The 24974-nt window shown below is 47.7% G+C and overlaps 1 protein-coding gene across 6 annotated transcripts in view; it reads right to left on the bottom strand.

Moving 5' to 3' along the window:
* LOC142576046 (Na(+)/citrate cotransporter-like) overlaps nucleotides 1-14032 on the bottom strand; it is a 41663-nt gene extending 27631 nt beyond the window's left edge. For 3 of the 6 annotated variants that reach the window (XM_075685953.1, XM_075685952.1, XM_075685956.1), the window contains exons 1-5: nucleotides 13781-14032; nucleotides 11336-11807; nucleotides 10370-10489; nucleotides 6099-6215; nucleotides 2560-2640 (exon numbers count right to left, since the gene is read on the bottom strand). In XM_075685953.1, the coding sequence (XP_075542068.1) occupies nucleotides 2560-2640; nucleotides 6099-6215; nucleotides 10370-10401 (230 nt within the window). In that variant the 5' untranslated portion in view covers nucleotides 10402-10489; nucleotides 11336-11807; nucleotides 13781-14032. Of the gene's footprint in view, nucleotides 1-2559; nucleotides 2641-6098; nucleotides 6216-10369; nucleotides 10490-11335; nucleotides 11854-13780 lie in introns of all 6 variants that reach the window. The other 3 variants (XM_075685954.1, XM_075685955.1, XM_075685957.1) reach the window with 3 other exon arrangements.
* Nucleotides 14033-24974: the final 10942 nt, after the last annotated feature.

Raw genomic sequence — 24974 nt, 5'->3', positions numbered from 1 at the left:
TCGCGGATCCCGAGCTTCGCTTGCACGTCTCTTCGCAGTCTACACTCACCTTATACACTCATGACGGGGCGCCACCTACTTCCCATTGGCTGCGCCGTCACGCGCCCACCGAAGCACGCACTAGACCACACGTTTAGTCAGACAGATGGTTGCGAGGAGGCGTGCGCAATCACGCTCGCACAAGGACCAGAACAGTGGAGCCACCGCGCCGTCTGGGAAGCGGGCTCGGCCCGCCCCCTGGAGGCCCGGGTTCCGTTCACGCCCAGACCGAAATTTACCTAATATTATTTTCAAAGGCGGTAATGTACTTCGTTTACAGAAAATACCCTGAGAAATTTGACGTCTATTCGAGTACTTTTTCATCGGCAGGTATTGATACCATAAATTACAAATTCCTTAAGAGTACTGTAGCGTATTCATCTGCTTTCTTGTTATATATTTTTATACAGTATTTGCAGAGTTCAACACTTCCGGACGACTGGAAGACGGCGAAGGTGATTCCAGTCCACAAATCTAGTGATATACATAACCCCTTAGACTACTGGCCGATCTCCTTAACTTCTATTCCATGCAAGTTATTAGAACACATAATCAACTGCAACCTGATTAGTTTTCTCGAGTCTAATATTCTTTTTTTGCGTCACAGCAGCATGGTTTTCGTAAAAATTATTCTTGTGAGACTCAATTGTTAACTTTTACTAATGATTTGTCTTCCGCTTTAGATCGAGCTTCAGTTATTGACTGCATCTTCCTTGACTTCGCGAAAGCTTTTGATACCGTCTCACATCGACTACTTTTACTGAAACTTAGCACACTCCATCTTGATTGTAGCTTGCTTAAGTGGATTGAACGTTTCTTGCAGAATAAAACACAGTACGTTTCTGGTAATGATCATGACTATAATTCGTGCAATGTAACATCAGCTGTTTCTCCGGGGTCAGTCCTAGGGCCTCTTCTTTTTTTAATCTATATTAATGACCTGTCTGATTCTGTTACTTCTAACATAAGGCTCTTTGCAGACGACTGCGTTCTGTACCGCATGATTTCCAATGAGTCTGGCTTCTCTGTTCTTCAATCTGACCTAAATAAAATTCACCTTGGTGTGATACATGGCTTATGAAACTAAACATTAACAAATGTAAAGCATTGAGGGTATCTCGAAAGATTAACCAGTCCATTTCTCAGGGCTATGATCTTAACGGTTGCCCTCTTCAGTTCGTCGACAGCTACAAGTGTCTAGGCCTCCATATATCACTAATAATCTGTCATAGCAGAAACATATCCACCATGTTATTAACAAAGCTAACAGTTCCCTTGGTTTTCTTCGGCGGAATTTCCGCCTCGCTCCCGTTCCGTTGAAACTGCTACTATATAAAATACTCGTGCGTTCTAAACTCGAGTACGCTTCATCGATATGGGACTCCTACACTAGCTCGTTAACACGGTGCTTAGAATCGGTTCAGAACCGCTCAGTTAGGTTTATCCTCTCTAACTACTATCGCTTAGCCAGCGTTTCTAGCATTAAGCAAAAGCTTGACCTACCTCTCCTTTCTACTAGACGTCGAATTTCCCGCTTATGCCTGTTTAATAAAATATACTGCACTAATTACCTAAATATGACACTTCTTTCGCCACCGAGCCATTTGTCATTCCGCATTGATCATCGAATGACGGTCGGGGTGTCTCAGTGTTAAATCAATGCATACCTCAAAGCCTTCATCCCGAAAACAAGCCACGACTGGAATCGCCTTCCCGCATCCATCGTCACTATCACAGAACATGATGTGTTCAAGTCGGCTACCTGCGACCATGTGCTGCCTCTTTAGCCATTTTTCTTTTTCTATTGCTACTCCTCTCTGTAATGCCTGTACGGCCTTGAAAGTAAATAAATGAAACGAAAGGAAATTTTTATGTGGTTTTCCTCTTTGCCGTCAGCCATTTTTGGTACCACCATTCGGTCGCGCCGCCGACTACAACGCCGGATTTTCGCGTAATGGGTATTATAATGCTTTCGCATTAAACATACTGGCGAGAGCCAAAGCGCCCTAAATAATTTACTGTACTAGCCTTCTACGAAATTGGTTTTGTTTTCTTTTCCAGAAGGTGTATGAGCTATGGCGTCATGACACATAAGGTGGTCACGCGGAAGCAAGATATCGCAATGTCTTGCTCTGCTTCGCTCGCCTGCTACGCTACTACATCAGAGCCCCCCCCCCCCCCTCTCCCCCACGCACACACACACAACAACGAGTAGCACCGTACAAGCAGACCGAGCGAGCCGGAGCAAGTGCCATAACGTCGCGATGTCCTGATCCCACGTGACCAGCTTCCGCGTCCTGAAGTCACGACAATCGCCCTCTGGGAAACGAAACAGACATTGGCTGTGGAAAAGCTATCATGTTAGATTATTTATGCCTCCCTAAAACTTGCCACTATACATTTTTTAGAGGGGGGGGGGTGCGGGGAGAAGGGAGGGGCGTTCGAGGTCCCTGACCTTCGTATATCACAACAAGAAAGAGTCGAGAGTATGATGAGAGCACTTCTTCAGCGAAAACTCACCTGTGCCTCTTCATGTTTCGATGGCGGATGCGGGCGCTCTTGGACATGTCGTCGTGTGTTCGCTCGTCGATTTCGTCATCACTGTGGTGGGGGAGGGGAGGAGGTGGACTCGTTAAAGAAAAGAATACGCGATAAACAGTGGCGCGAGAAACTTGTTCACAGTGGTAACTCTTCCAAAACTTTTATTTTTATTCGATCACACATTAGCGGAAGAACGGTCGTTTGCTCCTTAAGAAAGCGAAGGCAGAACTCTTATTTTTGCACTAAAATATTCAGGCACTGCGCGAGAATTCTCGGTGGAAAACTGAAATAGATAAATAGAACAGAAAAAAAAAACGTATTTCGCGGCACCGTCTTGAGTACGTGTTTCTTGCAAATGGTGCATGGTGGAGAGTATCTCGCACAATATTAGTGTTTGAGCCCTGTGTGAACTCAATTCAGCAGCATGTCCCCTAAACTCATTAATTGAAAAGTTACTTGGTGCTTATATTTATGAAATTACTGTATTGAGAATTGTTAACAAAATTTGTTGCTTTGTCTCGAATCCTCCCTGTTTAAGTAAATCTTAAGTGTGACGAAACAGGAACATGGTCCTGCACGCAAGCAGAATACAGCGCAAGAGGAGCGACCTTTTCGACGCAATAAAAACTACTTGAGTGCAAATAAAGTTCAAGTTCATGTTGCGCTTTACACAGGATGTCATTCAAAGGGTTGTTAAGGTGCCAAAAGCAAAAATCTAATAACTCCACGAATCCCTTTCCAACTCGTGATACACTTCGCCTTTGCTCGAACTGAAACAAACCGTTCAGGATAATGACCAGCGTTATGAAGAGCAACGTGCTGCTCTCCAAGATGAATAAAATGTTAAACGCTAAAGAGAGAGAAAGAAAAGCTAATAATTTCATATGGTAAAAAGATTGGGATCATTAGTAGATCACCTTGAAACTTGAACAGCGCCAAACAAATAGCGTTCCTGTGCGTCCTTTCTTTCTGTCAGCCGTGCAGTTAAAAAAACAAAAAACAAAATTAGTTTGAACTGGAAGTCTGCCTCCCGCAGAGCATCCTCTTATATTCCTGTGCTGCGAGATAGCGATTTCAGCGGTGAGAATGTAGACCAGCTCGTTCCTGAAGTTCGTGTCGTAAGCGAACTAACAACTTCACTTTCTTTTTCTCGCAGTTCCTGTCATTCACGTGCAGAAAACGTGCACTAATGTCTCTTTCGTTTCGAACACAGTGTAGTCTTCTAGGAAATAACAAACTAGCTAGGCCCAGCAAACTGCTATTACCATCTGCGGCGTCACCGTTAACTGGTGCCAGCCGGAGGTTTAAGAGGCGTCGCCATCTTGCTTTCGTATTTACATTTTTCACAATAGCCCAAGACTGACCTATCTGCATAGGCCTCACAATATAACTGCGCACTGTATTAATCCGATTCTTGCCTCGGTAGTAGTTCGACAAACTGGCCACTGTTAGATGTGGCCGACACTGAGTGCAACAGTCCATTCCATTCCATTCCACTCCCTCATTTCAGCCTTCATGCTTTACAAAGAGAAAAGTAAAAATGCCAGGACAAAGTCAAAAAGCCCATGTTCAGATGCGCAAAGGGTGAATATTAGGATGTGCTAAAGAAAGAAGAAAAATTAGTAATGACAGGATGGATTGCTCTGTTAAGGAATACAAAGGTCTCGGATATCTTGTTATTCACAACCACACGTTGTAACAAGCGATGAAGCCAGAGAGAGTATAGGGGAAGTAAATCGGTTATGCTTGATTGAAATGTTGGAGCAATAAGGCAAAGGGAAATGAAAGCGGACGAGAAAACAACCTGACGCAGGTGAGGAACGAACCCACATCTTCCGCGTTGAGCGTGCGGAGCTTCACCAGCGGCAGGGGGGCCATACTCTGTCCATTCTTGTATTGTATCATACCTGCAACGTTTTCTTTTCTTTCTTTTTATGTGAACTGTTTTTAAAAACGGCTATAGAAGGTAGCTTGCTGAAACCGCTGCAACGAAAACATGTTATACCGTTGTCGCTTATATCTTTGCTACCATACTAACCACGCCTCTTACGTTGGTATCGTTGTGCAGAGAAAGGGACGCCATTACTCAGTCGTGCATGTGTCGCGTGCACAGATAGTGCAATTGTTGCGTCACGCATGACGCAATCGCAGCTAAATTTAGCTTCTCGCTGGGCGCTCACGAGAGGCACATAGCTCGGCAGTACGTCTGTCGATCCGAGCGAGAGTGGTCGTGCTTGAGGGAGTGCACTCAGCCATAATAGGTGTAGTCAATCAAACTCAAGCCTATGTTCATCGGGAGTTAAAAGGCCCACAAGAGTGCAATTTATTTTTTCACAGCAATTTCGCGCCTGCTCGGTTATGGAGCCTCCGTGTTCGACGGGCAAGGTCCAGAAATGGCGCGAATATAGAATTGGCCAGCAAGACAGGGATTCCAGTTCACGCCCACCGCTTTTGACCATGGCGGGCCTACTACGAATAGGAAGCGCGCACGATTGCAAGATTACACTGCGGGACGCCCGCTAGCTGTAGCATAATGTAAGCATGCAGCCTTTTTTTAGTACGTCAATAGAAGCCATGCGCTTTACCTTGGTATCATTGAGCAGAGGAAAGAAGCCATTACACAACCATGCATGTGTCATGCGCGCAGATGGTGCCGTTGTCAAGCCACGCATGACACATGCAGCGAGAGAAAAATTGGCAGTGGCTTAGCTTGGCTACGCCAGGATATACGTAGCGAAAGCTAAGGCATGGTTAGCTTTGGTTAATGTTGATTACAAGTTCAGGCTAGTGTGGTTGTCAAGCTATGTTGCGGCGTTTAGCCAGTCGTTCGGCGCGCTGTTCGTCTGTTTCCTGGGCGATTCGTTTCCTCTCCATCTCGTTCCGATGTCGATTCCAGGCCTCCTCCTGCTTATCAGAATTGTCGCCATCCATACTGCCGCCTCAACTGTGGTTGCGGCGCACGCGAGCTCTCCTTTTCAATCCTCCGACATGTTATCAGGCATGCGACGCAGCTGCCGAAGCGAGCGGAGGTGAGCGCAACGACGAGGAACGCGGTGTGACGTCATACCAAACGGCGTCGGCGGAAAGGCGCGGCGCTGCGCAGCGCCGGAAAACGAGAGAGAGAGAGAAATATCCGCGGCGAGGCGCGCGTTGTTACGTCATGTGCCTCCTCGGAGCACCACCACGGCGAAATCGCAAGTTCGCGACCAGTAAAGCTTTCGCTTTAAAATTTTACCTCGCACGCAGCGTACATAGATGTGTAGCTCGGCAGTGCGTATTGCCCATCCGAGCAGGACTGGTCGCGTTTAAGAGAGCTTACTATGCCATAGCAGGTATTATTCGTCAAATTCGAACTGGTGTTCATCAGGGATTATAAGGCCTACAAAGGTTGCAAAAATTTCACGCTTGCTCGGCTCTGTCTCCAACAGTATCTGTCCCCAAGATCTGTCTCCAACAATAAAACACGCATCTTAACCAATGATTCTGGTTATCATTGGTCTTTGAAGGCTGGCGCTCACCAGCTGACGAGGCCGGCGCAGTAGATGGCCGTCCAGCAGGCGATGCAGCAAATCAACGCGACGGGCAGTGACACGGCCAGCCAGCTCCAGAAGTTGACCGAGCATTCGTCGTCTTGGCTGGAATGTAATGGACGCCAAGCATTAAATGCGGCGAAATCAAGTAAAAAGCCAACTGACAAAAACCACACATACTGCCGCAAAAAAGAACTTGCGTGTTCTTTTTTTTTTCGTTACGGAAAATTAGCGTGATGTGTCGTGTTTTGCAAAGCGTGAGCCGCTATAATGCCGAAATTCACGTCGATCGATTTCGGTCAGTTCCGTTCACAAGCAACCGATCCCTCTGATAACCAAACTGGAGCGTCACACGGTCTGTTGACCAAGTATACGTAAAGCAGGAATATTAAAATATAGAAACATTACAAAATTCCGGCACGTAACACCGCAACTACACAGCCACTGCGCTACCACGGCAGTCAGTAGATCTCTAGATTGTGAACGGTGAACCAATATATGGGACGATATTCTCGTGTGATGAATTTCGGAGATAGCTTCACTTTCGCGAGACTTCTCGACGATTCGGCACTGGGGTGCTATTCAGGAGATTGTCGAGTTTCTCCATGCTGTCGAATTGTGGCTAATCTCTGATTGGCCCAGAGGGCTGCTACGTCCCCTCTGATTGATCTATAATGCCGCCATTACATAAAGTCGACAACACGGTGGAATTCGGCAGTGTCCAGAACAACACCTCTGGGCGCGTCCAAGTATACAGCCGACAGCGCTCTTGGGACAGCGCTTGAAGCGCTGTCGGCCGTCTGGTGCCCGATACTCGCGAAATATTGTAAAAGTGAAACTATCTCCGAAAGTGTTTGCCCGAGGGTACCGCTTCTGGTGCATGAACAGCAAAGATTGCACTATAATCTTTATGAGCTGTACTGGCCCTGGCGCCCCTCGCATGCATGAGAACAGGATGCCTTTCTTGGTCAATTAGTGACTGCAGTGCGTTGCCACGCGCCTTTCAGGTCTTGTAGCTCTAGCCCTAAAGCTTCGCTGCTTTGGCGTTAGCATCACGTGCGCTGCGTGCTTACGTTATGGTACTGTATACGATCTGATGTCCTCATCGTGATATCGCACGAAGCAGCTACCCGTCTTGGTTTCGGTGCCTCGTTTATTGGTAATTTAAAATTATTAATGGGTTTCTAAGCAAACTGAACCACCCTACCGGTGACACGACTGTTAATGGCATCTGAAAATGACAATATCCTAATATGGTTAAAAAACGTCGCAGTTGCCCTTTCGGCACTCGCACAAACCTACCGCGATACCAGCTATGGAAAATTTCTCCAGAGCTGGGCCGCGATCATGTAGCGATGCCTTCTCCGATGCTATTCCTTTTCGCGCTTCGTCAGTGGTCAGAGCCACGCTCCGCCCGCGTTGTCGATGGGATCAGCCGGATGTGAACAGTGGAATAGAATCGAGCGGAACCCTCCCTACAAAATCGTGGCCCTGCAAAGCCTAGATGGCACGTGGCAAAAGGACCGCATCTGATGAAGGAAAAGAGACAAACGGGAGAAAGATAGGAAACGAAAGGGAGGCAACAGTATTGAAATGCTTCGTGTAGGAGTAGTTCGTGTTGCGCTTCATCGTGCACGTTTTAGCGAGCCAAAAGTAACGACAAGGTAGAAGCGCGCAGAAAAAGCGCTATCCTTGATAAAAATGGGTCAATGTACTGCCTACAGACTTCACGTGAACTGTTTCTCTGGTCTACAGGCTCCTAGAATTATCTCCGTGTAAATTCTACAAACCTTCCGCATTCAAAAGTTGTCACAAACTGCTCATTTTATTCCTCTGGATGTCGACAAAGTTAAAGTCTGGTTGCTTCCAGAAAGCCTATAAACAATAGATCATTTTTATAAACGGCAGGGGAACATTTCCGCACTGGATGAAGTATTGGTAACTTAGCGAGAATGTTGCTAAATTTCGCGAGTTTTCACTCGCCCTAAATTGGCCTGGAACCAGCTTGGATAAAATAAACACTCCGCGGATTGAACGCGGAGCTGTGAACATCTCAGCCATATTTTGTAAGTGTGTTCGACGCGTTCAGTTCGTAAGCACACCATAAAATTATGTTGGCTTCCTTTCAAACAGAGGGCACCTCCTTGCATATTTAGGAGCCTTCGGCGGTAGATCAAGTGATGAGGATCAGGAAGTGAGCAGGATGTCTCGGTGAGTGCACTTCTTCCTAACTGTCATTGTGCATGATAGTTAACAAAGTTGACGAAACTAGCGAAAATAAGTTGAAAATTCTGCTATAGGAATCGAGCACTTCCGGGAGAAACTGAACATCGCCCGTTTGGCCAAACCGCTTTGGAGACCAGGGCGCACGGTGAACGCATGCGCTGATGCAAGAGAGAGAGAGTAAGGCGACACGGACACGCGCACTCTGCTTCCTGCTCGCACCTCAGTGAAGATAGCATCCCTCGACCGTCCTCGACTACGGCGGCGGACGCTTACAAAAAATCATGACAATAATAAATACGCGAATTAGTATTTGCTTCGTTTCAACGCAGTGTTAGAGAACCGATCGTCCAAGTGCAAAAAAGAGCCTCGTGAGCTTAACAATCTTAGACGCGGCGGCAGATTTCTGCCTAACTTCCACTTAGTCAACCTTCAGCCAATACGCAGGTTAATCTATGTGTGTATTTCGGCCTCGTTTGCTTGAATCCTTGCGTTTGTAACCATCACAAAACTTTGCCATCAGAGATTTTCATAGACACACGTCGTTCATTAAAGCGCACAGAAATTCAGAGAATTCCCTCCTAATGCGTAGCGTTCTTTGGCACGGCTCGCACTTTTCTTTCCCAGTGTTTAGCCTACTTTATGTTATTCTATCCCTGTAGGCCCACCCCAAACGTAAAGTTGGCCCAGCCCCACATTCAGGTTGGACCACCACAATATGACCCCCAAATTTAGGTTGGCCCAGCCCCTTATGACCCCCAAATTAGGTTGGCCCACTTCCAGATTTCGAGTTGGCCCCACTCCCAAATCACCCTCAAATTTAGATTGGCCCACACCCAAATTCAAGCTGGCCTAGCCCCAAATTGAGGTTGGCTCGGCCCCATATCATCCCAAATTGAGGTTGACCGACCCCCATACCACGCCTAAATTTAGCGTGGCCCACCCCAAATTTCAAATTGACCCTCTCCAACTCAATTTGGAATTTTAAGGAGCCCTATGTATATCTATGGAAAACGTGTAACACTTTTCGTGTTATAGACATGATTTTGCTACCCAAATTAATGCCGTACTCGCCAAAAGATGTACGCATTAATGGTTAGCGAAACTCAGCAAAGATAACGCCTGCAAAAAAAGCGTTGAGCTGGAGGGAAACTGCAGAAACTGCGTCATAGCCTTTCGTCTTTTTATGTTTGCCCAGCGAACCATTGTTTCCGTTATATTGTAAACCATCGTGGCGTAAACTAATGTATCGTAAGCAATGTACCAGTATATTGTAAACAAGTGAGTGAACGAGATGTTTGGGTCAAAAACCTCCCTTAGCCTTTCGCCATAAGTGGCGATGAATGACACCATTGAATATGCCTCTTTATATTCATGTATAGCGTTTTGTAGTGTTATTCTTTCTCAATAATGTTTATATTCTTACTGTACAGTCTGTGTCAAGCTATGTACAAAGCAATGTAGTACATGCGTTCCAGTGGCATAGCCAGAATTTTTTTTTCGGGGTTGTGTGGGGAGGGGGGAACATTTATTGAACGTGGACGGGCAGGTGTAGGAAGGGGGACAGGACATGCCCCATGTGCCACTACCCTGGCTACGCCACTGATCTTTACATCTTCATATACATATTAGTTTTGTACATATTGTAAGTTAATGGTTTTCCAGTGACCAGACTCACCTGAACAACCTAGAACTGCTGTGTTCCGATAGTCATCAAAGCAAGATTTCAACTGAGTGAGCACACGCAAAAACCTCTGACGACTCTACAAACTACACGCCTGCCACTGAACCACGTTCTCTAAAACGTTCCTTTCGTAAAGGAGAAAGGATAAAAGCTCCTCGATTATTCCTGCGGCGAGGTTTGTCTTACGAATCCACTGGGATCGGCCAAGTTAATTCGGCTAATAACCCACATCCAGCCAGGCATGTCAGATCCGTGGAAACGGGAAGCGCTATCCTCCAAAACAATGAAAGGGAATACTTCCCATGTGGTTGCCACTCATTTATTTCAGCCTGAAGGAGTGTGGGTTTCTTACCAGCCGAGAGTGGCGAGCAGGGTCTTCCGCATGGACAAGGTGTTGAAGTTAACGAGGTTACCAAAGATGGCGGTGTACGCGGCTCCGGCAACGAAAGCCGGACGAGCAGCGTTGGTGAGGCTGCGCAGGTAAAAAAAAAGATATATATATATATATATATATATATATATATATATATATATATATATATATATAGAGAGAGAGAGAGAGAGAGAGAGAGAGAGTCGTTGATCAATTGGAAAAAAAAATTTCATATATTAAAAGGCAACCCCAGTGGTCTTTCGGGCGAGGTGCCTAGATTAGGTGAATTGTTTCGCTTCCTTATAGGTAGAGCAGCAGGCTGTCTATATAGTTTTGCGATCTTCAGGGGTCCCTTTTGGAAGGATCCAGTCGTTTAGTGTGACGACTGAGCTCTGTAGCCCAGCGCGTTAGTGGCGGGTCATCCGCCGAATGGACTTACGCTCGCAATCTTAATGATGACGTCTGTTCTGCTCCGGTGATATCTGAAAAGGGAGAAATTCCATTCTCAGAAAAGGGTCCCGAAGTATAAACGAAAGTGAGTGCCGGTTAATATGTGAGTACGGACGAAAGCGAGTGACGTTGATGTTGAGCGGACCGGAGTATAAGCGAAAGTGAGTGCCGGTTAATGCGAGTACGAAGGAACAAGAGTGACGGTAATGTTAAACGGACCTAAGTGTAAACGAAAGTGAGCACCAGTTAAAGAGAGTATGAGTGAAGACCAGCGACGGTGATTTTGAGTGGGTTTGAGTATGAGGGCGAGTGACTGTCAGCGAGTGTGAGTGGACGCGTGTATGTATGTGAATGAGTGCCGTTGATTCGGAGTGAACGCGAGTATGAGCGTTAGCGGGCAACGGTGAGTGGGACTTAAGTACTATGAACGGTGTTCATAGTGTGTTGGTGCGTGTGAGTGGGCGAAAATTGGAACGTGAGTGAGTGCCAACTTACAGAAACTTGAGACCCTATCTGCGGGTGCCCTAGAGTCGCTCAGGGAAGTCTGTGGTGCGAGGAGGTTCCTCCGCTCCGTCACGTTGTCCAACGACGCACGGGGCAACAGCGGCTGCCAGCCAAACGCGCTGCCGCGGCGACTGGCCAGGCTGGGCTGTAGCGACGGGTTTCGTTTCTTGAGCACTCCGCGCACTTCCGGTTGCCTCGGCTCAGGATCTTGCTGCTGCTGCGCCGCTCCGAGTTCTAGCATGGCATCCGGCATTGCCTCGGGTATCACGACGCATTTCGTGGTCGTAGTGGATTCGATCTTCTGCTCAGGCTTCGGCTCGCCGTCGGTCGCCCTTTGCTCCACCTTCGACGAGCGCTGTGAGCCGCGCCTTTTATCCGCCGATGGCGCGGAGTGACCACCAGTTTGATGCTCACAGGGTGGCTGGGTTTCACCGGCTGGTGGCGTATGCACTTGGCTTCGGGCCTGGAATTGACGCGGAACATTAGTATTCCCGACGGCACATCAGAACCTGAAAAAGAAAGAACGTCTGACGACATCTGCGGCGCATTCAGCAGATGTAGAAGATTAAGACGGAAAACGTTCTCATGTGGTAGCTAGACTCATGACACACAGACAGGGATTAAGCTTTTTCGCACAGTGAAATCGATAACAGTAATCTCGGGCTTGCTTTATTTCTAGACCTGAACATTCATTCGGCACAATTAACCACGATCGACTAATAGATAAGCTAGACGGTTATGGATTACGAGGAAATAACTTAGAATGTTTTAAGGACTACTTTAAAGACTGCTACAAATGTGTACGCGTGCAAGAATGTTTTATTTAATTTCACAATTGAAAGCAGGCGTTATACGTGGGACGGTTCTCAGGCCCCTGCTGTTCAAGATATTTATTATTTAGAGCTAGCCTACAAATTACCTCCCGAACATTTATGTACGCTGACGATAATACTTTAGCATTACGCTGTGTAGATAATCATGTGGAAGCCAGTGTACTACAGGTGAACGTTTGTTGCATGCAGCACAAGAGGTTCAGATCATACACACCTCTTATTTTGCACGGTAGTGATCAATGCTCAAAATTCAGCGCAGCGCTAATTACTTACGGGTAAATTTTGATGACACTCTAAACTGGAGCCTTCACTTGTAATATGTGGCGCAGCGTCTTCGCACGGTCCCAGGTAATTTAGGTGGGCCACGCTCCATTTGTCACGAAGTAGTACAAAAATTAACTTACAAAAGTCTCGAACACACCGCATCGCATGCAGTTTAGGTTTTTAAACATTTTATACAGTGTCAAAGAAAATATTCGTTATATGAAAGTAAGCTCCACAATTCAGATGTTGAAACCCATAATGATCAATTTTGGCATGTGTACATTCAAAAACAGCCCACATTTGATGTCATGAGCAAACGACTGTTTAATTAGTAATCCCGGTCCTGAATATTAAGGTTGATAAAAGCCACGCGCTACCCCCTCCGCCTCATCATACAGTGAATTAATGAAATAATTATTAATTAGATACCTAATTATTCTCCGTGCCGCATAATTAGGATTGCTAAAAATACCTCCCCTTCGCGTTCTTCTCTATTGAATGGCTGAATAAATAAATAAATAAATCCTGGTCCCTAATATTAGGGACGGTAAGAACGCCCTCACCTCCTCCTTTCCTAAAAATTATGGGCATGCTACTGCTTTCACACAGAGATACTTGCGTGAAAGGCATTGCGATCTAAAGAACACAGGTGAGAGGAAACTGACAATTGGCCACATCGACTGCAAAAAAAAAAAAGTCAATAATGACCTTACACGTCTCTCATTGATAAGTTTCTTGCAACAGGGTGTAATATCGGGCAAGTCGATTCAAGTTCATTATGGTGGCATCGCAAAAGGGGAAGGCGACGCCGAGAAAAAGAAGCACATGGGCAAGCGCTGATCGGCGCTTGTGACATAAGCGTCGTGACATCAGTGTCATCATCAGCCTGGCTACGCCCACTGCAGGGCAAAGGCCTCTCCCATACTTCTCCAACTACCCCGGTCATGTGCTAATTGCGGCCATGTTGTCCCTGCAAACTTCTTAACGTCATCCGCCCACCTAACTTTCTGCCGCCCCCTGCTACGCTTCCCTTCACTTGGAATCCAGTCCGTAACGCTTAATGACCACTGGTTATCTTCCCTCCTCATTACATGCCGTGCCCATGCCCTATTTCTTTTTCTTGATTTCAACTAAGATGTCATTAACTCGCGTTTGTTCGCTCATCCAATCTGCTCTCTTCTTATCCCTTAACGTTACGCCCATCATTCTTCTTTCCACAGCTCGCTGCGTCGTCCTCAATTTAAGTAGAACCTCCCTGACAAATGGAGCGTAATAACTTTGCGATGCATCATAATAAGCGTACCGCCTCGCTCGCACCATTTTCAGCGCGCAGTGCTACCTTGAAGTCCGTTGTCTTCGAGACCAGCGGGGTGCCGGCCTGCTGTCGCCGCCTGTGCCTTGAGCGGGACGACTTTGGCGAAGGCGAGGGGTCCGTGAGGCTCGTCGAGCTCTTTGCCGACGCCGGCGACGGCGAGGACGACGTGCCCGTGTAGGACGACGTGGGTTGCTGCGAAACGCACGCTGGCGACGAAGCCGCTGGCACGACAGTTACGTCCCGTTTCTTCTCGGGGCTCGTCAGCGCACTGCATTGGGCTGTTGAAGGAAACAGCTCTGTAGCTCAACTGGCCGTAAGCTCGTCACCGTTTGCGGTTTGCGTGGCTGCCCGGAGCCGTCGGCAACGGTATGGCATAGGGTGTCTCGATGCGGGCGCCCTCTCGCACGGCGGTGGCGGGGAGCGCACGCATCGAGGCACCCTAGTATGGCAAGACTAGTAGCGACATCTGGTGACACTCACTTTGTCCAACCACGATGCGCTTGTAGAACTTACGTCGCGCGAGTGTTCTCGTCGAAAGAATATCGTAAAAGGACTACACGTTAAAGAGAATGTATTTAAGACAAAAAGCCGGGCTAGTTGGTGGTCATTCGTATAAGGGGACATTGCACTAGCGCGTAAAGAAAAGGACCCGGACAGGAACATGAAAATCTAGCGTTCGGTGTGTCTTTTTACTGTCCGTGTCCTTTTTTACTTGCTAGTGCAATATCCCCTTATACGAATAAAGGTAATGTCCATACCGAACCTTTACATCAGCCGTTAAAGGGACACTAAAGGAAATGACTAAGTCGACCGTCCACTGCTAAAATATTGTACCAGAAAGATCGCAGGGCTTGTTTCGGGCGAAGAAAAGATTCAGTTTACGATAAAAATTGTGTCTGAATGGTCCGAATTCATTTATCGCGACTGAAATCTCCTGCCACCCAAGCGGGGAGTGCTGACGTTCCATACGCCATCATCGCTTACGGCCGTCGGTGAGTAAAACGGCGCCCCACAGTCGGCGCTACGGCTTCGTGCGCAAAACGCAAACGCGCGGACGCGAAGAAACTGAGCCATGCCAGAGCGTTGGATTCAAGCGTTAATGAGTTCTTCTTTTTTTAATTATCTGTTTGAACAGGGCAAGTACCATTTTCTTTCGTCTTACGCAATACAAGGATGTTTTTATTACGATTGGTCGAGCACTAGTGACAGAATTATAACGAGGAGTGCCTTCGTCATTGCGCTAGTACTTGACTGTCCCGAGGGAGTCTGTAATCGTGTTCGGCATTTACCTCTATTTCTCAATTACTAAAGCTCCTTACGCGATAATATTGACGTCACTGACGTTCTTCATCACTAATCTATCACTTTAGCTTCGCTTAATATTTACCTTTAGTGTCCCTTTAAGTAGAATATGATCCGTCTCCTGTAGTATAAAATTTGTGTGCTTTCTGGTTAAGCTCTGTCTCTCAAGATGCCGCTGCCAGCGTTGCTGCCGTAGACCTCCCTGGTAACCCAGAATCACGGAGCCCAGAATTCAGCAAGCACTAATCGTTTACGGGCAAACTAAAACTCTTTACTATATGGTCTGTGGCTAACGTACGTGCAGCGTATCCTTCGATATGTAGTGAACCCTTCGTTATAACGAAATCATTCGCACAGGTTATAAAGTTTGTTGTACGCGATATTTCCTTAAAAAAACAGATTAGTTGTAATATAGCCACAGTAACGCAGGGAAGTGCCATTCTGGTACCTCGAGAACTCGCAACACATGTTAGATGCATTTTAGTTAGTCTCAACCTGTTCTCTTTATTTGTCCATGACAGTAATAGCGTCTACGGACATGATTTGTACCTATGCAGCAAGTTCCAGCGTCACTGAAATTGCTGAAACAAGTATTCACCGTAAAATAACGGGTAAGCCCGACGAAGAAAAGATTATTGACAGAAAACATTTCAAGTAAAAAATATTTCTGCCTAAAAAATGAATTTCGGACTGAAATAAAGAGCTAAGAAAGTAATCCACATTTGGGGAAAATAAATAGCTGCCATGACGAATCCTAAATATAACGTCACTTTTTCTTCCTGTTTAAAATAGCCGGACAACCCTTTTAATGCGGTTACCAAAAGAAAAATAAAGCGCAGGTAACGCTAACAGCTATTAAACGTTATCGGAAAACAAGTTGTCACTAGACGCGACAGGCGTGAATTACTACAGTCAACAAGGCTTCGGGTGTATATCAGCTGTAAGTGAGGGATCAGCTGTAATTGGAGAGCGAAGTACTAATTGTGTATGCAGCACCCCCAGGAAGGGGGCGGCGGCCCTCTCGGACCCGCGAAGTAGCGAAGGGACCAAGACCTCGAGGAGCACAACGCACGAGACTGACGTAGTGGCCGCGTCGCGGTGAAAGCTTGTCCTCCCTGCGTGGAGGGAGCCTAACCAATTCTGCAGACATTTTCAATCAAGTTGTTCTCTCTCTCTCTCTCTCTATGCGCTCCCCCTTATACTAATATTACACGTTGTCGGAGTTTTGATTACACCATATTCGCGATCCGCTCAGCTGACCTCACTCGGCGAGACAGACGACTACACGCCGAACACTGGGAAGATGGGCAAAAAATATTTAAAAAACTCATTGCCCTTCCACCTTGTGAAGAAGGATGACCAGCGAAGCTTTGTATGTGGGCTCTTTAATGGCGAACGCACTCCGCCGCGGGTCGGCCCGGCATTGCACTGTCTTCGGGATCGGCCCTCGTACGAGGAGTGCTTAATGCCCGCTTCACCTCCACCGCGGGTCGGGCCGGTATTGCACTATCTTCGGGATCGGCCCACGTATGGGGAACTTTTTCGCTTACCATGACACGAAAATTTCCTTGTACGGCAGAGGAGCACAGCTGCGCTGTAAAAAAAAAAATGCTCTAGATGTGAAACCTACCCGTCCCGAACGTGGGCGTGGACGGAGAGAGCACGATGGACGCAGTGACAGCGCGTGGCGTCGACGTCTCATCGTGCCAGTCGCGAGAGCTCCTCGGAGTGGCCAACTGCGCCGCTTGTTGCAGGAAGAATTCGCCCATGGGCAGGGTGCTCCTTCGCGCTTCGCTTGCCGTGGTGATGCCCGCAGCGCACGTGTCCAAGTCTTGCGGCGTCTCCGGCGGCGGCGACGACGGAGGCGGTGGAGGAGCCGGACTGCGCTTGAGGATGGACGACGGCTGGCTGGGCTCCACGCCGAACGAGCGGATGCGACGCACGGGCAGGTAGTACGGCCTCTCGCCGCCTTGCATGTCGCACGTGCCGAAGGAAGTCTTGCGCACGCCCATCTGCGCAAGCGAGGTTGCCGTGGAACAATTCATCATCGTCATCGTCATGGCTACGCCCACTGCAGGGCAAAGGCCTCTCCCATGCTTCTCCAACTACCCCGGTCATGCGCCAATTGTCGCCATGTTGTCCCTGCAAACTTAATCTCATCTGGCCACCTAACCTTCTGCCGCCCCCTGCTACGCTTCTCTTCAGGGAAGCATATGGAAGCGTAGGGAAGCTGCAGGGAACAATTACGCGCCCTTAACTGTTCCCCGACCTCCCTCTGTCAACATTCATTTGGTAACAGGAGATATGCGAAATTATGCACGTGTGCTTCTCCGCGCACCTTGTCGGACCTATTGTATGAACTAACCAAGATTGGCGGACTTCGAGCTAAAATCGTAAATAAGGTGTCAACGCGCTTGCCGGTGACATCTTTCTGCCACCTTACGTACAAGGCCATCGTCCAAGCTTTGAAAAAGGCATGTTTCACGTTTAACTGCGCTGCAAGCGGGAATGCAGCTATCTTGGTAAGGACAAGTTAGACGTTTCGGGAAAGCCTGCTTACGGAATTTGGCATATCCCCTAAAGCATCATCATCATCATCTTCATCTGCTTAAAGTGTACTCGATTAGAGAGACATACTACCATTTACTCTGGTAATGCATCAGCCTGTTGCTCATTTAAATTGTCTGCAGGTTTCATATAAAATATCATCTCGCGATCTAATCCGCTGCGTTCTAAAGCTCACTGCGATTCTTCCTATTGCGTCCGTTCTTTTGCTTTAATATACAAACGTTTACTGTCTTGCGCATTATAGATTACCTGTCGAATTTCAAGCTGTTTCCTCTTAATTGCAATTGGAATTTCGCCTACCCGCGTTTGCTAACTACACGCAGCAGTCTTTCTCTCCTTTTTACGCTTACAGCTTTCCATTCCATCTTCTTGTCTGTCCTTTGAATTTTCCTTGTTATTTTATGAGCTTCAGCTGCGTCGGTTAGCGCTGGCAGAATGAATTGATTTTACTGCCCTACCCTTTCTAGGAATACCGGAACATTTTGCTCACCATTTTGAATATATAAATATCCTACGACACATTTCTTTATCTGTCTAGAAGATTTCTGCTCATGATCCGGGCCTCCTTTGACAACACTGGCCTAAATAATCGCTCATCTATTGCTGATCACTGCGCGAGTGGTCCTGGCTGACACTCCCAATGCCAATCTTGCGCACAGATACCCAGAATATAGTGGACGACGGGATCAATTTCATTGCACAGCACCGAACACATGATAGTTTTTTTTGTTCTCACCAGCGGCATGTTGTCTTTTTGTCCCTTTTGCTTATTATTATTATTATTATTATTATTATTATTATTATTATTATTATTATTATTATTATTATTATTATTATTATTATTATTATTATTATTCAACATACACCCCCCCCCCACACACACACACATACGCACACAGGCACTCACGGAATATTTAAAATTGACTGCAATGGCTAACACTGGCGTTATTGTGGCATGAATGTCTTTCAGTTTTAAAAGTGTTGCGCTTGTGTCGTTTGAATAGTACTACACATGGCGTGAATGCAGCACAAAGCACTAAAGTGAGAAATCGAATTAGCGCGAAGTTAGCGGAAAGGGGGATAAGCACAAGTGCTTCTTTGTATCTCTTTCCGCTATAGCTACACATCTATAAACTGCGGGTATATCAACCACTAAGTGTGTGGCATGTTTCCAACTACGCTTCAAGTGATTCAAAATTGGTAAAGAGAGCGATAGCCTCGTCTGTCGTTTGCGCAGCAACGCACCCTTTGTACTCATTGCGGCGAGCAACGTCAAAATATACACGGATAGGTATGGGCGTCTCTCGGCGGTATTACCGAGGTTAGTATACGTTAGTTTGCGAGAAATTTGCCGCAACCAGTTAAAAAAAAATGAGACACTAAACTGCACGAGCAGTATCGAAAGAGAGGAGCAGCAGTTATCCCTTATTCGCACATCTCCCGTGGGTTGAGATAAAGTCGGCTTACGCTACGGGGTGGAGGTTGTCCGATACGCCCCACGCAAAGTAGGACGCACACTTGGACGCTGACGGAACAAAACCTTGTGGGAAACCAAACAAAGAAAAGGCTGGATGGGCTTGGTTAAACAAAATGGAATTTGTAGAGTGCTATACGCAGGGGTCGTGTATCGTATTCCGTTCACTTCCGGCCGTGGGTATATCGGCCAAACGGGGTGTTGCCTTAAACGCTTGGGAGAGCACAAAAATAATTTCACTAATAGAAGAATGTCCTATCTATAGTATTACACCATAACAATTGCGGATGCACGCTATGTTTTTGAAGAAACAGCCGTTGCTAGGATATAGAAGTCGTGATCGGGACAAGTGTGACTTGTCCTTGTGGCTTGCCCTAAGGGTTTCTGCATAAACAAGTATATATGGTAACAGTTGCGTATGTCACTAGGATTGAGGATTGAGTGAGCTGGTATTGCATTGCGAAACTCGTACAGCGCAACACGAAAATTAAGAAAGAAACCGAGCCGGCCAGAAGAAGAAACAGAGCGCTGCTTTTTTCTTTTTTTCTTTTTGTCTTTTGGCCCGCTCGGCTTGTTTCTTCATTTCCATGTTGCGCTGTACCAGTTTCGCAAAGCATATGTCAACCGTTGCGCACTTTAAACATCAAAAGGAATTTGCTATTGTGGGCCGTTTTACCGCTTTATTTGCGACCTTCTGGACTGCTAGACTTTGCTTGTCGCACATCTCCTTTTGTTTGAAGGTTACTGTTGTTTCTTGGGCTTGCCAATGTTCCCACGTGTCTGCGATGTCGTGTTCGATAGCCCTCTCACCTTCTATGTCCCTATACATGCCGTTATGTTCTTTGAGCAAAAAATATTCAGTACGGTAGCAGCGCTTGCGCTTGTATGCCTCTTTCCCCTAACCGCACACCTACCTTTCCGCATTTCCGCGCATTACGCTGCATTAACGCCGCGAACGTAGACCCGAAGCGCTCGAATCACTTGTCCGTACGCAGAGAAGACACTGGTAATTAGAGGCGCCGTTCTTACTCTGCCGTGCCCTCGCCTGGCGTCCGGGGCCTCCAGCGGGGGCGTGGGCGGGTGCATCCTGTACTGCCTGACGATCGAACTGCCGGCGGACGCCTCGCTGGCGAGCGTCGTGTCGCTCACCACGGACAGGCTGCGGCCCCTGCGGATGAAGGCCGGCAGGCTGCTGCGGCGGAACCAGCGCGGCCGCCGGCCTTCGTCGAAGTAGTTCTGCGTCGAGTTCGTCTGGATGCGCACGCTGCTGCGCTGGTCGGCGCTGCCCACGACCTCGTTGTGCACGGTGGTGACGAAGCGGTCGATGAACACGGTGCTGAACACCACGACCAGGTTGCTGGGCAGCAGCAGGCTGAGCGCGAACACCAGGAACTGCAGGTACAGGAAGAGCGGCTGCAGCCGCAGGGCGTAGCGCTGCAGCGCGTACAGGCAGAGCCGGGAGAAGACGGTCGTCTCGTCGCCCAAGATGGCGATGGCGAACAGCAGGAAGGCCGTAAGCACGTGCGGCTGCGTAGATTGGCGAGTGGCAATGGTTTTTTTTTCTTCGAGGATCTTTATTTCACTTGCAGTGCTGCTTCGCTCGGGGATTAGGCTGGAGGACGTGGGCAGTTTGGCCTGGGTTCAGTGTTCCTGAGGGCGGCTGCACCTCGCGCCACGGTTTAATTTCAGGCGCTAGAATATACTAAGCCCAAACCCTTTGGAATTCCTCTGAAGGCACTCGGACTATAGTTGGCGCCGTCCTATACACTGGCGCCACCGACACTGGCGTCCCCTCGTCTCTTATCGGCGTGTGTTCAAGTATTCCTATTTGTCCAGGTTGTCCATGTACGTAAGCCCAGATTGTTCGCTCTTGTCGTTAACAGAGTTACGCGCTGCTGCGAGGAAAATATGGTACAGAGGTAAAAAAAAAAAAGACGCAGCCCCCGCAAGTTGACGAAATAAAGCCATGCTCCGGGCTGCTGTGCTCTCAAGAAGTAAGGCGGCATCGCCACTAGTGTTTGGGCTTTCGCGTCCGTCGAAATTAAGCCAAAGCCCTGTGCTACAGCGTCTCCTTCGCATCGATCGTTCTATCTGGGTATACGTCAAACGCCACAATCACCCAATCGACCTACTCGTTACAAGCGGTTGTGATGCTAGCGACTGGGTGGACTCGCAGACCTTGAACGACTCACCGAGAAAGTACGACAGAACTATGCGTCACGTGTCCGATTTAAAAAGCTAGCCGTTACTAGCGCGTGCTGGAAGGAGCACCGACACCTCGTATGGAGACGTGAGCGTTCGCAGCTGATTGGATGCGATGCCAACGCTTTTACTGTTAAACTAATTACAGCTATCGATGCAAATGAATCCAAAATATCGAAACAACAGAGACAGGCAAAAGTTCCGAACACCGCCGCCAATTAATACTAACGCCCATGTATTCAGCGGCCAGCTTGTCAGGGGTGGAGACGCCACCGAGCGGCAGGATTACGATGGGTAGCACGGCGGCAACGGTCGCCGGAATAAGGCGGCCCATTAGTCCCACCACGGTCAGCAGGACGCAGTAGATGGACGTGCCGGCCTGCAGGTTGATCGAGAATGCCAAGGCTTGAAGTCGAGGGTCTGATAAAAGCTCAGGTGGTCGGGGATGATCACGGCAGAGTTGTCTAAAAACACCCGGACCGCATAAAAACACAACGAGCTTAAGGGAAAGAACAAACGTCTCGGCTCATATGGGAGCCAGGACGCTTTAATAATATTTGGGGTTTTACGTGCCAAAACCACTTATTATGAGGCACGCCGTAGCGGAGGACTCCGGAAATTTTGACCACCTGGGGTTCCTTAACGTGCACCTAAATCTAAGCACACGGGTGTTTTCGCATTTCGCCCCCATCGAAATGCGGCCGCCGTGGCCGGGATTCGATCCCGCGACCTCGTGCTCAGCAGCCCAACACCATAGCCACTGAGCAACCACGGCGGGTGCCAAGACGCTTTTAAACGCTGGCGCCGTATATACGGGAGCCGAAAGGTCTCGCTCGCGGGCGCGTTCAGAGAACGAGTGAGTGCTTCGTTGTTCCTGCAGCGTTTCGCGGACGGGTATCCCAAGCATTGGGCTAGTCTTCGGTTTACCTACAAAGTGGGCATGCCTTAATTTGGCACCAATTTGGTCTAATTAGGCAGCTACATGCACAGTAATTTCTTAGATAAATGAATAACTATTATTATTATTTTGTTAAATGACGAACCAGCGATTACCGCACGCTCTCAGGTGTCAGTTGGTAGTAATTATGTATCACTGAGAGATAAAAAGAGGTCCTCCTTTTTTTAAGCGATACTCATTGCTTGCGTTCGGCTGCTGCGCACGATGTCGTGGGCTCGATTCCCGACCGCGGTGGAAGAATTTTGGTTGGAGCGAAATGCAAATACACTAGTGTACTTAGATTTAGGTGCACGTTGAAGAAACCCGAGGGGTCAAAATTAATCTGGAGACTTCCACTGCAACATTTCTCCCTATGTTGCTTTGCAGCGTTAAACCCCGCGAATGAATGAATGAATGAATGAATGAATGAATGAATGAATGAATGAATGAATGAATGAATGAATGAATGAATGAATGAATGAATGTGGTATCATAACCCTACCCTGTCGCCGAAAACGAAGGGCAGCAGGTAGACGGGCATGAGAAGCTCGAGGCACTCCTGGAAGCTGCGTTCCTTTCGTTGCATGTCTTGCGTGATCGAATTCCGCTTCCTTGAGTCGGCTGCAATTACACCGAGGCTGTAGAGCTGATCTGTTCCCCAGATTCGTCTCTTACAGCCACAGTACTACTTCGGGTAAATATCAATCAATCAATCAATCAATCAATCAATCAATCAATCAATCAATCAATCAATCAATCAATCAATCAAAGTGCCTAGGTATTTCAATCAATGCAGTGTACTCCATGTAAGAGCTACGGATGGCACATCTCATGTCAGGGTAATGGCATCCCGGCTTATTCATTGCAATGAGTGAATTTATGCTTAGGTGGCGCTATCATCAGTTTGCGACTATTCTCGGGACTAAATGGGACTGAGCAAGCGAATGTGCTTTTTTGTGCCAAAGATGTGCGTCAAGATTAGTAGTAATAACTAAGGTTTCATGCGCGCCAGTTCTTTCATAGCTTCCTGCTAAATTTACTAGAGGGAAAGCTTGGGCGCTGTGATTGTACAGTTACCGTGGGAACGGTGGGCGGCATATGTGACTTTCTAGCTTTCGTGCTTGTGCCTTCGGACGTTCGTAGCGTGTTATTCGGTACGCTTTATTCTTCGAAATTTCCAACTCAAAACGATGATGTTTAGTGCCGCTTAAGCAGTAACCGTCATTCGCACGCACGCTGAACCATGAAATTTGCAGCTGCCCTAGGCCATACCACCAGATTACGTAATTTTTACAGGAAACTGAGTTATTCCCTGCGCCCTGCACGCTGGCTAACGAAGTGTCGTGGTGAGTAAAAAATGGCAGTCGTTAAGTACCCACTTCCCTTCACCAGAGTGATCGAACCACGTTCATTTTGCACGGCAGGCATACTGTGGTACTCACTTCACTGGTTATTTATTTATTTATTTATTTATTTATTTATTTATTTATTTATTTATTTATTTTGTAATTCGGCAAACATAATTGAGGACTTCGCGGAAACCCACACGTACAGTACAGGCACCCTAGACAAACGCTACGCGTGCCCCACATTATAAGCGATCGGTGCTTCGACCACTCAGTAAACTGGATCTTCACGATTCTGTCCCACTCGCCGCACTGGGAGGAGCTGCGTCAATGCCTATGCTGCCTGACATTGTGAACATCCACGTATTCGGTCTCACCACGTCGAAACACGCTAACATATGTAAAGGCTCACTAATGCTTGCGTCACTGCAACAATCACATGCTGGCTGGCTAGGATGCTCTCGAGTTTTTCTTCAAAAGCTAAACGTCGATATGTGTGCAATTTAAGATGCAGTGGCGATTTACCGGTAAATTCTTGAGAAGTGCGTTAGCATCGCGTCGCGCCTCTGATACATGATTAAAAACGCTTTTACCCCAGCTGCCAAGGTGCCTTTCAGGAGCTCACACCGCACACGTTCTGCCTCTTCGAGAAGTGCTTCGCTTTTCGAGGACTTAATGCATATGGAATGATTTATTATATGGACTTTATTATATGGACGACGACGACGACGACGACGAGAAAGTACGCCTGGGCTCATCGTATTGCTATGGCAATACGATAGCAGCAAGGACCTCGAAAAAAAAAAAGTAAACGTACAGGCTTTATTGACAGCAGCACTTTGCAATGGAAGATTACCGCGAGTCATCGATGTGTGACAGGACCAAACGCGAAGTCGCTCACCTGGAATGTACCGCTCACTGCTCTGTGGCATCGACGCCTGGTTGGCGGCCGTCGTCGTCATGGCCGCAACTCGCGGAGGCCGTCAGCAGTGAAAGAGAGACGTGCAGCGACAGGCCTGAGCACTCCTCGAAGGCGGATCCAGGGGGGGGCGACGGTTTGCTGCTCGGCTGGCCGCGAGCTGCTCCGTAGAGCGCGAGATAGAAGCACGCGGCCGTCACTTCTGCTTCTGGGTCAGCGCGCGATCGTTGATGCCGACCGGCAGGCACCATGATGTGTCCCGGGGACCTGCCATGAATCGGGTGGGTATACAGAAAACACGCACACAAAAAGAAAGAGAAGGTGAATTAATGAGTGGGAAAGCATTGGAGAAGTTCATTTAAGCGTCCGGAATGTTACGCTGCCAGTGTACCGACCGTGTGACTCTTTATCTTTTTTTATGTTTTCTTAAGTTTATGAATAGGCCCTCTCCGAATTTGGGTTACCATTTA

The sequence above is a fragment of the Dermacentor variabilis genome, chromosome 3 (genome assembly GCF_050947875.1).
Source record: "Dermacentor variabilis isolate Ectoservices chromosome 3, ASM5094787v1, whole genome shotgun sequence".
Classification (NCBI taxonomy): domain Eukaryota; kingdom Metazoa; phylum Arthropoda; class Arachnida; order Ixodida; family Ixodidae; genus Dermacentor; species Dermacentor variabilis.
Note: the sequence above shows the minus strand (reverse complement) of the source record. Positions and strands in the feature narration are given on the sequence as shown.